We start from the raw sequence: 16090 nt of genomic DNA, 5'->3' as shown, positions 1-16090 counted from the left end.
TTATAATTTTGGACTGGAAGACTTAAGATTTTGAAAATTCTGTCAAATATATATATATATTTTTTTTTTTTTCTGGCTAATGCAGATCTGATGTAATAAGATCCTTCTATCAGATTTGTGTGTGTGTTCGTGTGTGTGTGCGTGTGCACGCACGCATGCTCAGTCATGTGCAACTCTTTGCGACCCCATGGACTATAGCCTGCTGGCTCCTCTGTCCATGGAAATTTCTAGGGAGGAATACCAGAATGGGTTGCCATTTCCTACTCTAGGGGATCCTCCTGACCCAGGGATCGAACCTGCATCTCTTGGGTCTCCTGCATTGGCAGGCAGATTCTTTACCACTGTGCCACCTGGGGAGCCCTCTATAGGATTCAGAGGATCCCATTATGAGAAGTTTTAGTCACATACTTCCCTTGTATGTACCTTAGTTTCTTAGATACTTCATTTGTCTTGTAAGTGGAATTACCCTCTAAATCCATTAGTTTCTCAATGAATCTCATTTAGTTTATGGTTAAAAAGTGATGTAGAAAAAAAAGAAAAAAAGAATCCATCCAGAGAGATGTCCTCAAATAAGCTTGATGGTAGTACTCCAAATTGATCTAAAACGTATGTCCACTATTCTTAAAATTGAACTTTGTATTTTTTCCATGGTGAAGGCATTTATTTAAAAATGAAAATTTCTTCATGAAGCAAATGGAGTAAATTGATCCCTAAGGAATTTCAGGAAGGAGAAAGCTAAAGTTTGCTTATTTAAAACACTGAGATATCTCACAGGAGGTTTAACTTGTCCTCTCCATTGACTTTTGTAGGTATTTTCTTAAAGTGACCATAGTAAGAAGACTGACAGATTTGGTAAAAGAGTATGATCTTATTGTTCACCAGCTTGCTACCTATCCTGATGTCAACAACTCGATTAAGATGGAAGTGGGCATTGAAGATTGTCTACACATTGAATTTGAATATAATAAATCAAAGTAAGTACCTTTTACAAACAGATAAATGGTCAGGGAAAATTAAGAAATAAACCTTTTATGTCTTTGTAAATTGGTCAAAGAAAGGATAGAGTCAACATTAATCTGATGTTAAGAGACCATCAGAATCTCTGAACTGAAAGAAAGAAACTTTAGAAGGAATTTGGTTTTGTTTTAGTAGGAATTTGACTTGGTGCGGATGTCTTTCATATTCTATGGTAAGACTCCGCTTGGCCATTTTTTAATAGAGGATCTCACCATCTCAGAAGGCAGCTAATCCTGTAAATCTGTGAAAGTTTATCTTACTGTCTTGGCATCATTTCAGCTGGTCATCTCTTTAAAATAAGCAAAAATGCTTTTTTCTGACTACATGAACAATACCTTTTTATTATTAAAAAAATTGACAATGTAGAAAAGTCAAGGGAAATAAAAATACCACGTATTTTCACCTTTACCACTTAACCACTATTAATATCCTTTTGTATAGCTTTCCATGGGAGGGGGTATATGTATTTATATATATTGTGTTTTTTCAGAAATGGGCTCTTATTTTATTTATTGTCTTTTTAAACTTTCACCAAAGTATATATCTAAAAATATTAATAATTTCTTAACATGTTCACATATCTAGTAAGTATTCATTTCCTTAAATGACTTATAAAAGTTTGTTCCTGTCGGTATCCAAACGATTTGTTCAAATCCAGTGGATGCAAACTCACTTAACAAACACACTAATCAAAAAACATTTGGTTTTTTGATACTTAAATCTGTTTGTTTTCCCTTTTATTTATTTTTTCATTAAAGTTTGTTGAAGAAATGAATGTTCATTCTTTTATCTTCTTCCTGTGCACTCTTCTGGTATATGAATTTTTAAAAAATATATCTATTTGTTGTTGACTGTGCTGGCTCTTTGTTGCTGTGGGCGGGGTCTCCTCTCTAGTTGAGGTGTGTGGGCCTCTCATTGCAGTGGATTCTGTTGTTGTGGAGCCTGGGCTTCATGGTGAGCATGCCTCAGTAGCTGGGACTCACAGGCTTAGTTGCCCCATAGCATGTGAGATGTTCCCAGACCAGGGATCAAACCTGTGTCGTATGGATTGCAAGGTGAATTCTTAACCATTGGGAAGCACTACATGATATTTATTGCTTGTCATGTCCCAGTTTATATCACTGAAATTGTGATACACATGTGTTCAGAGTCTTAAATTATATTGTTGATAAAATTATTAGTTTAGGACCTAAAACTTGTCACTGGAAGTCTCCCTTCAGAGAGACATAATTGCATTAGTCAACTCTTGGGATATTATTTTGAGATTCAAACCTAGAGAAGGTCTCTTTGTGACCAGGTGATTTTTTAACTGTGCTATTCTAGCACTTGGAGTAATACACTAAACACATGTATAAAGTTTTTAATGTTCGGAACATCTTCATATGCCAAACATTTTCAGGCATAAAAATCTTAATTTTCCTCGCTTAAGTTCTTTAGAAATGAAGTTGACCTCTAAATAGGTGACTAACAATTACTCTGGCTAAGTTTACCCTCTGAGGTTTATTGATGATAAGTAAAAGTTTTTTTCCTAATTTTTATAGTAAAATGATGAATACTCTTGAAAAAAAGGAACATTAAATACATGAATAGTCAGAATGGTATTCTTAAATAGTAATTATCCTATAGATACCTAATAAACCTTTTCAGGACATATTTCACTCTTTGTTTTGTAAACTGATATTTAGTAAATGACAAATATTCTTTCCCTTAAAGGTATCATTTAAAGGATGTGATTGTTGGAAAAATTTACTTCTTATTAGTAAGAATAAAAATCCAACATATGGAGTTACAACTGATTAAAAAAGAGATCACAGGAATTGGTAAGTTAAAGGGTTCTTGAATTGAAGTTCATTTTAGTTGAAATTTTAAAATCTTAAAATACTGTTTAAACTTAAATATCTACCTTGGATACTAACTTTGATATTTAATATTGCTGGCAGTGAGTTACTCATTTATGTTTTTTAAAAATTAGTTTTTGAGTAGATAATTCACATGGTTTAAAAATAAAATATGAATGATTATACAGTAAAAAGTGTCCTATTTATGCATTCCAGCTACTCATAGGTGATACAAGTTTTAAAATCGTTTAAACATTTATTCATACACATGCAGGTGCCTCTTTATTACACCCTTCCTTTTAGTCAAGTGGTTATGTGCAGTGCGTACTTTAGAGACACTCCAGTTAATAATATCATTTCACGTGTGTTGGTTTACATGCAGAATAAAATCTGAGAAGTGGAGTTGCTGTTTCCAAGGGTTTATTCATTTGTAATTTTGATTAATACTATCAGTTTGTCCTCTTTATGGACCGTACCAATTTGCATTACTGCCAGCAATGAATGTAGGAAGGTGCCTTTTTTCCGTGTGTTCTCATAAGCACAGTGTTATAAAGCTTCCTGGTCTCATGGGGAAAAGGCTCCCCATTGTACTTTTGATTCATTTTTCTCATTCGAGTGAGGGTGAGTATGTTTTCATGTGTATAAAAGCCATTTGTATTTCTTTCCTATAAACTGCCTATCCGTATCCTTTGCCGCATCTCTATTGGATTATTAGTCTTTTCCTTTTGAAGTGTAGAAACTCTTTATATGTTAGAGAAATCAACCCCATTCTCTGTATTAAGAGCAGCAAAATTTCCCATTGGTCTTGCTTGTGGTAGTTTTTACCATGTAGAAGTTCTTGATGTTTGTGTAAGTCACCTGTGTCAGTTTTTCCTTTTACGGATTCTGAGTTTTGTGCCACAGTGAGAAAGGCCTTTTTTACATTGAGGTTATAAAAATAATCTTCTGTGCTTGATTCTACTAAAGTAATATATTGTAGTTTAGGAATTTTGTTTAAAGTTTTAATTGATTTGGAATTTGTCCTGATGTAAGCAGGAAACAGCTATGGATCCAGCTTTACTTTTCTCCAGATAGCTAATGAGTTACCCTAAATCATTTATTGGTTCATAACTGCTTTTTAATTTTTCCTTTTTTTTTGGCTGCACTATGGGGCTTCTGAGATCTCAGTTCCTTGACCAGGGATCAAACCCATGCCCCCTGCAGCGGAAGTGAAAAGTGTTAACCACTGGATCGCCAAGGAATTGCCTGTTTTTTCCCCCTAGTTTTAATTAGTATATAGATTTAATTTGTTCCCTTTAATTTTCCTGGTTTTCTGCTAAAAAGAATTTCAGGCACCACTTTTTAAGAATTTGTAATTGGACCCCCGCCCGCTGCGCCTGCGCCCCGCGACCCCCCGGGCAGGCCCCGTGTCGGGGCGCGCGCGCGCCGCCCGCTGTCCGCCAGCCGGGCCCACGGCCCCGCGGGGCCTCTTCGCGCCGCCCCGGACACAGCCCGGCTGCCACGGCCGGTCCCGTCACGCGCGGCAGCCTCGCGCCAAAAAAAAAAGAAAAAAAAGAATTTGTAATTGATAGTCATAAACATCTGTAATTTCTTAATCTCCATTTTTTATCTGCTAAAGTGATTTAAAGATATTAAAACCAAACTTCAGTTTCCCATTTGTTGTTTAAAAAAGTTATTTAAACATTTTTTCTAGTTATAAAAATTATGTTTGGGTGTTCTAGAAAATTTTAAATAAGAAATATTTGTACTCATAATCCAGAACAGAGCTTAGTCTTTGCATGTTATATACTTTACAACATTGGGATCATTACCATGTGTTTTGGTGTACTTTTAAAACTTGTATCATTGACTCTTCAAAACAACTATCAATTAAGCATTCACTTTGATATTTTATCTCTGTTAAAGTTAACAAGAAAAAACATTTTGGGTGTTACAGAGAAAACTAGCATGTCAGTGCACTGCTGTGCCTTCCTGGTTTCTATTTTAGCAGATATTAGAAATGATGGAAGGAAGTCTTTGGAGACTTCCTTATTATTTCTGAGCTGTATACAGTTGACCTGTGAATAACATGAGGTTTGAAATGCGTGAGTCCACTTACAGTGGATTTTGTTTAGTAGTAGATTTTACGCAGCTTTATGATCTGCAGTTGGCTGAATCTGCATAGGAAGGAACTGTGCATAGGGAGGAGTGGAGGATACAGAGAAGGGACTGTAAATTACATGCAGGTTTTCATGTGTGTACAGTGAAGCACTTCAGCCCCTGCAGTTCTTCAGGCGTCTACTGAATTACCTTTGAGAAGAAGGGACTGAGACCTCAGTTGGGTGGTAAATAAGTGTACATCAAGAAATAGAAAAGAATGATCAACATTTTCACAAAAGGGGGAAAGTCAGTTAGGACTAAAATAATGTAGTCAGAAAATAGGAAGAAGGTATAAGCCTGGAAATTATATTCTAGCAATATTTAAATTGATATCATTTACATTATTGCCTAGGACCCAGTACCACAACAGAAACAGAAACAATCGCTAAATATGAAATAATGGATGGCGCACCAGTTAAAGGTAATGAGCTTTTCTTTTGCTTCTCTTGTGTTATAGGGAGTGCAGATAGCAGTGTTCATGGCAGTTTAGCTTGAAAGTATTTATTCAGTGTGAATATGTGAATTCTTAAAATGATTTTTACAATGATTTTTAAGATCATCTTTGTATAAATACTGAGGAGACTGTAGTAGTACTTTCTGGTTTGAAATAAGGTTTAATTTTCTTATGCAGCTTAAATTTAGAATTTAGGAAAGACTTTGATGTATATCTGTTCCCTAGTTCTGAATTTATAATATTTTGTCTTCTGTTAAAAGAGTTTCTCTGTAAATCTTTTTTTACTCATGCTGAACATAAGGTACAGTATAGCTGAGCATTCATTCTGTGGGATTTTGGAATTCTGTACAGCCCCCAAGAAAATAAGCAGCTCCCTTACTAAATAATTTTTAGTATCTAAGATAATGAAGCCAGTATTTATCATTTTAAATTTATGTCTTTGGCTTTTCTTACTCTGTTAGTAATTACTTCAAAAAGCAGTTAACCATTTATTGAGTGCCAGCTACTGATGAGGCATTGTACTGTCAGGCGCTCTGAAGTTCCCTTCCATATACACTTTGAGGTAGGTAGTGGTACCCACTCCAGTGTTCTTGCCTGGAGAATCCCAGGGACGGGGGAGCCTGGTGGGCTGCCGTCTATGGGGTCGCACAGAGTCAGACACGACTGAAGCGACTTTGCAGCAGCAGCAGCAACCCTTATTTTATCCCTGAAACTGAGATGTAGAGGTTAAAAACTTAAGGTAGGCAGAACTACCTCTACCCACTTAGATTTTCAGCTAGAATTGTTTAACAGAATTAATGAGAGAGAAACAGTTTATTAATGCATGCAGTGCATATCACGCAGGAGCGTGAAAGTGAAGTCGCTCAGTCGCTCAGGAGCAGGCTACCAGGCTCCTCCGTCCATGGGATTTTCCAGGCAAGAGTACTGGAGTGGGGTGCCATTGCCTTCTCCTCATGAAGGAGAAAAAAAAAACAAAAAAGTAACTCAAAGCAGTGACTTAGCATTTCAGCTTATATAGCATCTTCAAAAGAACAGTAAATTTGGAGAGAAACAACTGGGCAAAAGGAAAGCAGCTTAGGCTTCCAAGGGCACAGACTATGGGAAGGTAAATATGAGGGAGGAAGCTAGCAGAGTCGGCTTGTTTGCAGATTCCTCTGGTGCCATCCCTGGGCTAAAGAGAGGGTGTCGCCAATAAAATAATTGATATCCTGCCTTTAGGCAGAATAGGGGAATTCTTTTTTGCTTTCACTGCTGCTTAATTGCCTTCAGCTCACGAATAATTTTAATGTCAAAGAGGCACATTTTTTGGTGACATATTCTGGTTTCCTTCAAGAGCTAATCATTGCAGAGTTGGCGTTTGAGCCTGGGCCTTTCTGACTTCGAAACTCATGCCTGTGTACTTGTGTGTTATGCAGCATTACTTAGTAAAATTCCAGCAGCCACAAGTTTTTATGTAAAGAAATCTGTTGTATATCCTTTTTCCCCGCCTCTGGTTACAGCTTAGTTTTACTTGGTAAACAAAGGATAGTACACCCCTCAAGGCATGAGGGTGGGCTGACCCCTGAAGGAGTGGCCCCAACCCATCTGGCTCCCTCTTTTTGTACTTTCTGTCTCCTCCCCCCAGCCTGCCCTATATAAATTAGGGCTAGCACCCATGATTGGTCTGGAGCAGGGCATGTTTGTTTCACCTGAGGTTTCTCCCTGGTTCCCTTTCCATGCCCTCGGTTGTATATCTTTAAGGAAATAGATACACATAAGAAAAGTATTACATAAAAAGAATTCAAAACAGAATATGCCAATAATTACTCTTAGGAAAAGAGAAGCTATCAAGTCACCAAAAATAGCAATCTAGTCAGTAATAAGTATTCAAGAATTTACACACATGATGAGAAATGGCAAAATTCATGAAAGCTTGAAAGTGACAAAAGTGCTAGAGTGGAACTTAACTGCTGGCACTGTTTTAAGCTTTTACATATGTCAGTCCATAAAGTCCTTATAGACCCTTTATAGGATGGACATACTTGACTGGAGTTAGAATTCGAATCCAGGCATTTGACTTTAGAGCTGGTGGTTCTCAACTAGGTGCACTTTTACCCCCTCCTCCCCACAGGAAATTTGGCAATGTCTGGAGACATTTGGTTGTCATGTTTGGGGACTGTTAACTGGCATCTTATGGGCAGAGACCAGGAATGCCCTGAACTTCCTACAGTGTATATGACCTTACCCACAACATAGAATTATTAGGCCTAAAATGTCAGTAGTGTCAAGACTAAGAAACTCTGGTCTAAAGTTTTTGTTACGCTCCTGTCTCAGGAGGAACCGAAGCATTAGTGTCTTTATAATACTTAGTTTTAGGTGTTATGTAACTGTATTTGGTCATCCTTTAGAACTAAATAGAAATTGCTTTTCTTTCAGGTGAATCAATTCCAATAAGACTATTTTTAGCAGGATATGACCCAACTCCAACAATGAGAGATGTGAACAAAAAATTTTCAGTAAGGTACTTTTTGAATCTAGTCCTTGTTGATGAAGAAGACAGAAGGTACTTCAAGCAGCAGGTATGGTGCCACCTACATGGTATTTTGTTCTGTGGTGGTTCTAAAAGCACCTGGAAAGCACTCACTTTTCTAAGCTTTATTGTACTGAGCAAGCGGGGGTTTCTACGTAAGTGAAAACACTGAAAGTGTGACACAGAAGTAAGGCATGAATGGATCTCTGTTGTGATCAGTCATTCTGCAGGACTCCAGGATGGGCTATAATTTGGCAGGGCTTCTATTTTTTTTCTCTTGAAACTTTTGTTTTTTATAAAAACAATATCTGGTATTTGTTTTTTTAAAAAACCAGGCAAAAAACAGTAAAATAAAGGTCAAAAAAAATTCCACCACCATTGTGATAGTTTTCCAGACAAATTTGTATATTTGTTTTTAGATCATATTATGCTCATATATGATCATATTAGATCATATTTGTTTTTAGATCATATTATGATTTAGATCATATCTATGTTTTAGATCATATTTGTTTTTAGATCATATCATATTGATCTTTAATTTGCTTTTTCATTCAATAGTGTCTTGAATAGATTTCCTTTATCAACAAATAAAGATTTCCTTTCATTTTTCATGACTGCATCCACTTGATGGATTTCAGTTTTCCATTTTTCCCTAATTAAACAATCCTTTTATAAATGTCTTTGAGATGACCCAAATCTATTACTTTTTAAATACATTTATCATAAAACTTGTTCTTATTTGAAAATCAATTAAAAGCTTTTGGTGAATTTTGAGTAAAGCCTGTGATTAGAATGGTCTTCTCTGTTCTGTATCAGAGTAATAAATATTTGAATGTCAGTTGAGTGTTCAAAGCTAAATTGGAAATTATTCTAGGGGGAAAAAAGAAAGCCTTCTGTGCTGAGGACTGTGAAGAATATAAAAGCCACCTTTTTAAACATAGTTTTTCCTCACAATTCTCACATTGCATATTTGTGGGAAAAAAAATTATATAATTAATGGAAAACTTAAATAATGGTTTGACAGCAATTTGGAAGAGAGAAAACTTACTTTGCTAATGTTGCCATAATGCTATATAGTTAAACATAAGTGATTTATAACTTCAAATTAGATTATGTGAAATTTACAATTTTCAAATCAATTACATATTATGACCCTATTGAATAGTATATGCCTCCCATAGTCATTCATTTAGATGTTTAAATTCTGCTATGTTGGTTAAAAAACAAACAGCCTGCCATGACTTCATGGAGCAAGTAATTTAAAGAATTGAGAAGATGGACCTCCCTGGTGGCTCAGTGATAAAGAATCTGCCTGCCGATGCAGTGTTTGGTCCCTGGTCTGGGAAAATCCCAAATGCCGAGGAGCAACTAAGCCTGTGTGCCACAACTATTGAGCCTGTGCTCTAGAGCCCATGTGCCCTATAGCCTGTGCTTCGCAACAATAGAAGTCACCACAATGAGAAGCCTGTATACAGCAACTAGAAAGGGCTTCCCTCCTAGCTTAGTTGGTAAAGAATCTGCCTGCAACATGGGAGACTGGGGTTCGATCCCTGGGTCAGGAAGATCCCCTGGAGAAGGAAATGGCAACCCACTCCAGTATTCTTGCCTGGAGAAAATCCCACGGACAGAGGAGCCTGGCGGGCTACAGTCCATGGGGTCACAAGAGTCGGACACGACTGAGCGGCTACACCACCACCACCTGCTCACTGAAACTTGAGAAAAAGGCTGCATAGCAACAAAGACCAAGCACGGCCAAAAATAAATTACTGTTTTTCAAAAAGAGTTGAGAAGAGCTCTCAGGAAGGATTGGTTAGGGTAAGACAGGCAGAGGAATAGAAATTTGAAGAATATAAAGGGGAGGATGGAGGGAAAGTTTAATTTGAAGTGCCTCTAAGGGCAGAGAGTAACCCAGTTCGGCTGGCTGGGTACTGGGACCTTGGTAGGGAAGAGTGATATTAGTAAATTGGATAAAAGTTGCGGAGGACCTTGAACACTGGGTTGGAGATTTATCCTGGAGGAACTGAGAGCTACTGAAGAGTCATCCAAGCAATGTTTTAGACTAGTCTGGCAATGATGGGTAGGACAGGTTAAAAAAGGGTTTCAGGCAAGGGAGGGAGAGCCATCTATCAGAAAGCTGAAGTATTTAGTGACAGGGGCTTGAATTTGGGTAAGGACAGGGGAAACAAACTAAAAGACAGATTTTAGGAATTCTTTAAAGCAGTAGCAGCTAGACCTTTGTTTCAGTTTGGATTCATAGTGGTGGTGTACATAGATGTTGTTGGGGGTGCAGACTTGGCAGAAGGGGAGACCCATTATTAGAATTGGAAGAAAGTAGGTCCATCAGGAAGAGAGCTTTTGTAGGGAAGAAGTTAGTTTTGTTATGGTTAAAATTGAAGTGCATTATTTCTGTGGTGAAAATTTAAGGCATAATACAAGAATATTAATTTGAGGATGTTAATTTGTTATCATGCATTTGTTTTCTAGGAGATCATTTTGTGGAGAAAAGCTCCTGAAAAACTGAGGAAACAGAGAACAAACTTTCACCAGCGATTTGAATCACCAGAATCACAGGCATCTGCTGAGCAGCCTGAAATGTGAACTGAATGGGAGAAAAAAAAGAAAAAAAACCTCCTATATCCGTTGAGATTTAGGTTTGGCAGGTTAAAGATGGTTGCAGCGTGTAGGGCAGGGAAAAGGCCAAAACTCCATTTATGATAGTCTTCCTTTATCTTACAGTGCTGAATTTATTTTACAACATAACTGTTCTTCGTGTATATACATTTTAAAAAGTGCTTTCTTTGAAACACTGGAACTTTCTTAAACTGCCGTTTTTTTGTTTATTTGTTTTTTTAACTGCACACTTTGATTTGATAATAAGCACTCAGATATACATCAGCATAAACATTATATTTTCATGTGAGTAGGTTGGTATTTGTACTTGTGCTTTTTTTCTGCATAATGTTGATTATAAATTCTTTTCTTCTCCTTTTTCATGCTAATGATTACCTCTTGCTCTTTCTACATGCAAAAAAATTTGTATTCAAATAAAATTAGAAAACCTGAGTGGCCCTTACAGCCTGCAAAGATTTAAAACACGGCATCTCAATATTTTTGAAAACTACATTTATGTTTTTCTATATGTGTTTGAGACGTGCATACGAGTGTTTCACTGTAGGTGCATCTGAGTCTACCATTCCATGGCTTCCTGAATTTTGTTCTCTTTGAAACCTTCTGTGGTATATTAAATTTTTCCCCTAAGGGATTATGTAGCATGTCATTGCAGCTTTTTTTTGAGGGGGGGGACCATATTAAGTAACCATTTTGCTACTGCTATCCAACAGGTACCACTGTATGTTTTCTGCAGTGTGGAGTGGATTCTATGTTGGCAGTTTAGAATTTGTTAAAATTATATGATTGTTCCATAATACTTTGAAAACAATTCTTTTGATTTAAGGAATCTTTTTAGCACATGTATGCAAATATAAACTTTCTTGCAAATATTCTCTTTTCAGGAGAAAATTCGAGGATGAGGGCACTCAGGAGAACTGGTGAAGCATGTAGTTACCCAGATCTGGACAATTTCACATTGTTAAATCAGAACCTTGACTAGTTCAAACCCAAATTTAAACTTCTTTGTCCATTATGTTTAAATTCTTTTAACATTAAATTCAAGCATTGTTCAGAGCCTCTAAAAAAGAAGGTTGCAGTCATCTGTTTTTATGCTATGCATGGGGTCTGATCTCAGATACACTAAATACGGGGTGTAGGAACTAAAACCTGATGTATGAAACTGCTTTCACTTATGGTTCATTGGTTTTTGTACAAATATTTTTTTATACACTTCAGTGCAAGTCTTGTCAGTTAACCTTACTTTATGAGTAAACTAAGTAACCCAAATTACATTTCTTTAAGCCTATTTTACTACTGTGGCTCTTTGAAAAATGGTTAGTAACCAACTTCTTAACTGGCAAAAAGTTCCATGTGCTGGAGCACCGGTTATAAATGTGGATATCTGTGAATGAAAATGTTTTCCTTCATGTAAGTGCCTGTTCAGAGTTTCAAAATTTTAAAATGCCAAATATTTTCATGGTCACTTGCATGTAGTAATCTGGAAAATATTCAAAGAAAAATTGGAAACCAATTGTATTTAACCAGCCTCAAATTGTGCAACCATGATGTATAATAAAGAATTTGAAACAGATATTAAGCTTGCTATTTGAATGATTAAAATATTTATATTCTGAAATATCTTCTCATTGTCATATTTATCTTTGAGGACAAAATTGCTCACTAGTTTAAGAAGCTGTAATTGTGATAATTAGAAGTTTTTACAAATAATTTCACTTTTAAATATCTATTATAATTACTTTTAACTAGGTGGCTTAAAACACTGTCATAAATAGGATGCTTATTCAGCTTGCTTGAGACTTCGTGCATAACCAATTTGAAAAATAAAAATTTGAACAGTATTTGGTGAACTGTAAAAAAGTTAACCAGTTAATTAGAAATGAACTGAAAAAAAATTGTGTCTGTTAGAATACAATATCTAATGCAGTGGTTCTCAACCCTGGCTGCATGGTCAAATCACTTTTAGGAGTTTTAAAAAATAATCATGCCAGATCCTATTCAGGCCAATAAAATCAGAATTTCAGGGGCTCGGACATCAGCGTTTAAAAACCACCCAGGATCGAGAACCACTGTTCGAACCATTTAATTAGTTATTTCTCTCACTGGTGAAGTTTTCATTGTTCTGAATTGCTAGGGAGGAAAAACTTCTCTCTGCTCTCTTTTGTGTTTGAGAGCCTACTATTAAACGGATAGATTAGCAAAAGAAAAGGATTCTAATTGAGTTAGAGGATGTTCACAAAAATGTGACTTACAGGAGTGGTTAGAATTTGGGGGTTGTTTACCATCTTGCTGGGGAATGGGGGCGAAGGACACTTAAACTGACTTAGTAGGGGAAGCTGTGGGGAGAAAAGAGCACTAATGGGAAAGTGGGTGACTTTTAGGAAAGATAAAGGGTCCTTAGGAGAACAGGTGGTAGATAGGAGCACTCTGTAACCAAAGTCCGTTTAGGTGTTAACGCCAGTTTCTCATGGTGATGAGTTAATCCTTCCAGTTTGCTCCCTGTGAGGGGATTTAATGCCAGTGGAGTTCTGGGACGCTCTGCATTTAGGCAGACAGGATTTCAGGAACTCAAATGCATTCTATTAAAAATTTTATGCCACAGTGATGTATTCTGGATCCCTTCAATGTGGATCAAGTAGCTGGAATATTCTAATTACCCTCTGAGTTAGCAAAGTCTTTAATTCCTTTTATATTCAGCTGAATCTGGACATACATAAAGGCCCTCTCCAGCAGGTTTATATGCACCTGGATTGAAATGTAACATTTTACAGTTTCAAATCAGATAAAGGCAGAGTGAGGAAAATATGCACCCTTAAACAACATTGTTTTTTAGGCTTGAGGTCTTCTGTGAGCGTAATTCTTAAGTCACTCCGCTGATCAAAATCTTTTAGTGACTCAATTGCAGGAAAAGTTCTAATTCTTTATTACACAACACCTTCAGCTCCAGTTAGCCAGACTCCTTGGAGAATTCATTCCCTTATGCCAGCCCTTCAGTTAAGACTCTCCAGGCCATTTTTGTCTGACACCATCTCCGTATCTTAAGTCAAAGTGTTACATGTCCCTTTGTTATGTTGACAAGTCATGCCAGGCACATCTCCAAGACTGTTAACCCCACTTTTAGAAGACTTTTTAATTGTATGGACTTAGTATAGCTCATGGGGGTTCAGCCTGTTTTGTTTTGCTATACTTTGTGCTTATCTGCACATTAAAATATTTGAGAAAATGGATGACACTTATTTTCCCAGAGAGTGATTATAAAATTAAAGTGGCCTCCTTTAGAAGAAAAAACTGCCTACATGTAGTAACATTATGGTAAGAACTGTTAATGCAACTTAGAATAAAGGAAATAGACTAGATTCTAGGAGTCTTATCTGGTCCTGGAGAGAAAGCAAGACAGCAGAGCAGGACCATGTGGACACTACAAGTTCTACAAATGCATTTGATAGTTGGCTCCCTTCCTAAGATAGGGAAACTGGACCAGATAAGCTCTGAGACCCCTTCCATGATGAACAATTTGGTATCTAGATCATGATAACCTTACATTAGAAAAATGCCAGAAATGTCAAAGTACAGAATTTGTAGGGAGATGTGAGGGGGAGAAATCTAGAATGCATTTTGTGAAACTTCATAAACCAGGTTTTGTTAACAGCAAAGGCAAAGAAGAGAGAACTTGCTTATTTTATTCCGCACCACAAGAGATATCTTCATTTCTCCCACTTCCCTTCCCTGTTCCACATTTATTTGTTTTCACACACACATTCAGCATTTTCCTGAGTGCTTCTTGAGTGCTATTTTATTGGCCCTGGCCCTACCCTGAAGGAACTATAACCCAGAGCTGCTGCTAAGTCGCTTCAGTTGTGTCCGAGTCTGTGCGACCCCATAGATGGCAGCCCACCAGGCTCCCCCATCCCTGGGATTCTCCAGGCAAGAACACTGCAGTGGGTTGCCATCTCCTTCTCCAATGCATGAAAGTGAAAAGTGAAAGTGAAGTCGCTCAGTAGTGTCCGACTCTTAGCAACCCCATGGACTGTAGCCCACCAGGCTCCTCCATCCATGGGATTTTCCTGGCAAGAGTACTGGAGTGGGTTGCCATTGCCTTCTCCGGTAACCCAGAGCACTGGTTCTCAAAGTGTGGTCCCCAAACCATCAGGATCAGTACCACCTGAAAACATAAATTCCAATCTTAGGCACTACCCCAAACATTCTGAATCAGAAACTCCAGAAGTAGGGCCCTAACAATTTTAACAAAATTTCCAGATGACTCTTAAACGCCCCTAAAGCTTGAGAACTACTCGAGACACAATTACGATACAATTTTAGCCCTGTGACAGCAGTTGCACCTGGCACCCTATGAGGTATGGACTTGAGAAATGATGACATAACTAACAACTGGCCTGTAGTTTTGACGTGAATTGTTCTTTGACCTCTCATTAGCTTATATATTATATAATAATTAGCTTATATATTATATAATCATATACTTAGCTTATATATTATATAATAAATATTTCCATTAGTTAACGTTAACCCTTCATATGACCAAAACCAGATCAGAATCTCTTTGAGGGCAAGAGGCTGTCTACTTGAATCCCTGATGTTTAAAAAGTATCCAGTGAATACAAGGCACATAACGTTGTTACTGAAATCCTGCTTGACACACACTTATTAAAGGTCACATGACATATTCCTTCAAGTTGCAAGGCATTGATGTTTTAAGTACAATAAAGAGATATGGAAAATGCAACGGCCTACCTTGAATTTAATATGTTTCAACTTCATATGAAACAGTATCCAACTAATGCAAAAGAAACAACTTTGGCCTGGGTACGGACATATTTTTGCTACGCGCTTGTAACATAGCAGCAGATGATGTACACTGCTCCTATTAAAGTACAAGAATTTACACGCATGTCATACAAAGGGTTTACCTAAGAACTCATAGAATTCCTTAGCAATTCATAGAACTTCTACGGTCCTGAGGGTAGATCAAGATATGTTCTCTAACGCTACTCTATCCGGAAACTAAAGTTAATTATCCAAAGAACTTAAGGGAAATGCTCTTCAGAGTTTCCAATCCGCAAGGAACGCTGGCGCTACATCCTAGGCACCCGCATCTCCACCAGTGGCACCCACACAGCTCACAGCTCTGCCCACGTGCTTTGAACACTTACCCGTTCAGGGCCAGCTTGCTAACATCACGTGACACACTTCACCGGCCCCCGTCTCTCATCTGTGACATCCCCAAAGGTGCCTGATTATTTTCTTTAAAGAAAGCTGTCGCCAATCTCCGATAAAAGAAAACAAGGACTTACAGGAACGTATCTTTTCTGATTTTCACTTCGAAGTTTTTACTCCCCTTTATGAGCAATTTTCCGGCTCTGCTTTTTCCTTATTGATCGGGCCTCTTCTTGGGCAGCTCCCCTGCTCTGGGTCTTTGAGAGCTTCAGGCACTGGCGGTTTGCGTCACTGTCGGTGGCCGCGCGTCACTGTCCGCCGCCGCGT

General features: G+C 37.6%; 1 protein-coding gene and 1 long non-coding RNA gene across 5 annotated transcripts in view; one reads left to right on the top strand and one right to left on the bottom strand.

The window, feature by feature from the left end:
• Positions 1–12206, top strand: part of VPS26A (VPS26 retromer complex component A) — a 25469-nt gene extending 13263 nt beyond the window's left edge. For all 4 annotated transcript variants that reach the window (XM_086382631.1, XM_086382633.1, XM_086382632.1 and 1 more), the window contains exons 5-9: positions 810–974; positions 2731–2837; positions 5347–5415; positions 7864–8006; positions 10445–12206. In XM_086382631.1, coding sequence (XP_086238757.1) covers positions 810–974; positions 2731–2837; positions 5347–5415; positions 7864–8006; positions 10445–10558 — 598 coding nt within the window. In that variant the 3' untranslated portion in view covers positions 10559–12206. The remainder of the gene's footprint in view (positions 1–809; positions 975–2730; positions 2838–5346; positions 5416–7863; positions 8007–10444) is intronic.
• The window catches only part of LOC147342988 (uncharacterized), a 23115-nt gene extending 7067 nt beyond the window's left edge, over positions 1–16048 (bottom strand). Inside the window, exon 1 of the long non-coding RNA XR_015157093.1 lies at positions 15760–16048. This is a non-coding gene — a long non-coding RNA (uncharacterized LOC147342988). The remainder of the gene's footprint in view (positions 1–15759) is intronic.
• Positions 16049–16090: the final 42 nt, after the last annotated feature.

Source organism: Bos grunniens, chromosome 28, assembly GCF_055505025.1.
Source record: "Bos grunniens cultivar Pamir isolate PY7600 chromosome 28, Bosgru_T2T1.0, whole genome shotgun sequence".
NCBI classification, from domain to species: domain Eukaryota; kingdom Metazoa; phylum Chordata; class Mammalia; order Artiodactyla; family Bovidae; genus Bos; species Bos grunniens.
Note: the sequence above shows the minus strand (reverse complement) of the source record. Positions and strands in the feature narration are given on the sequence as shown.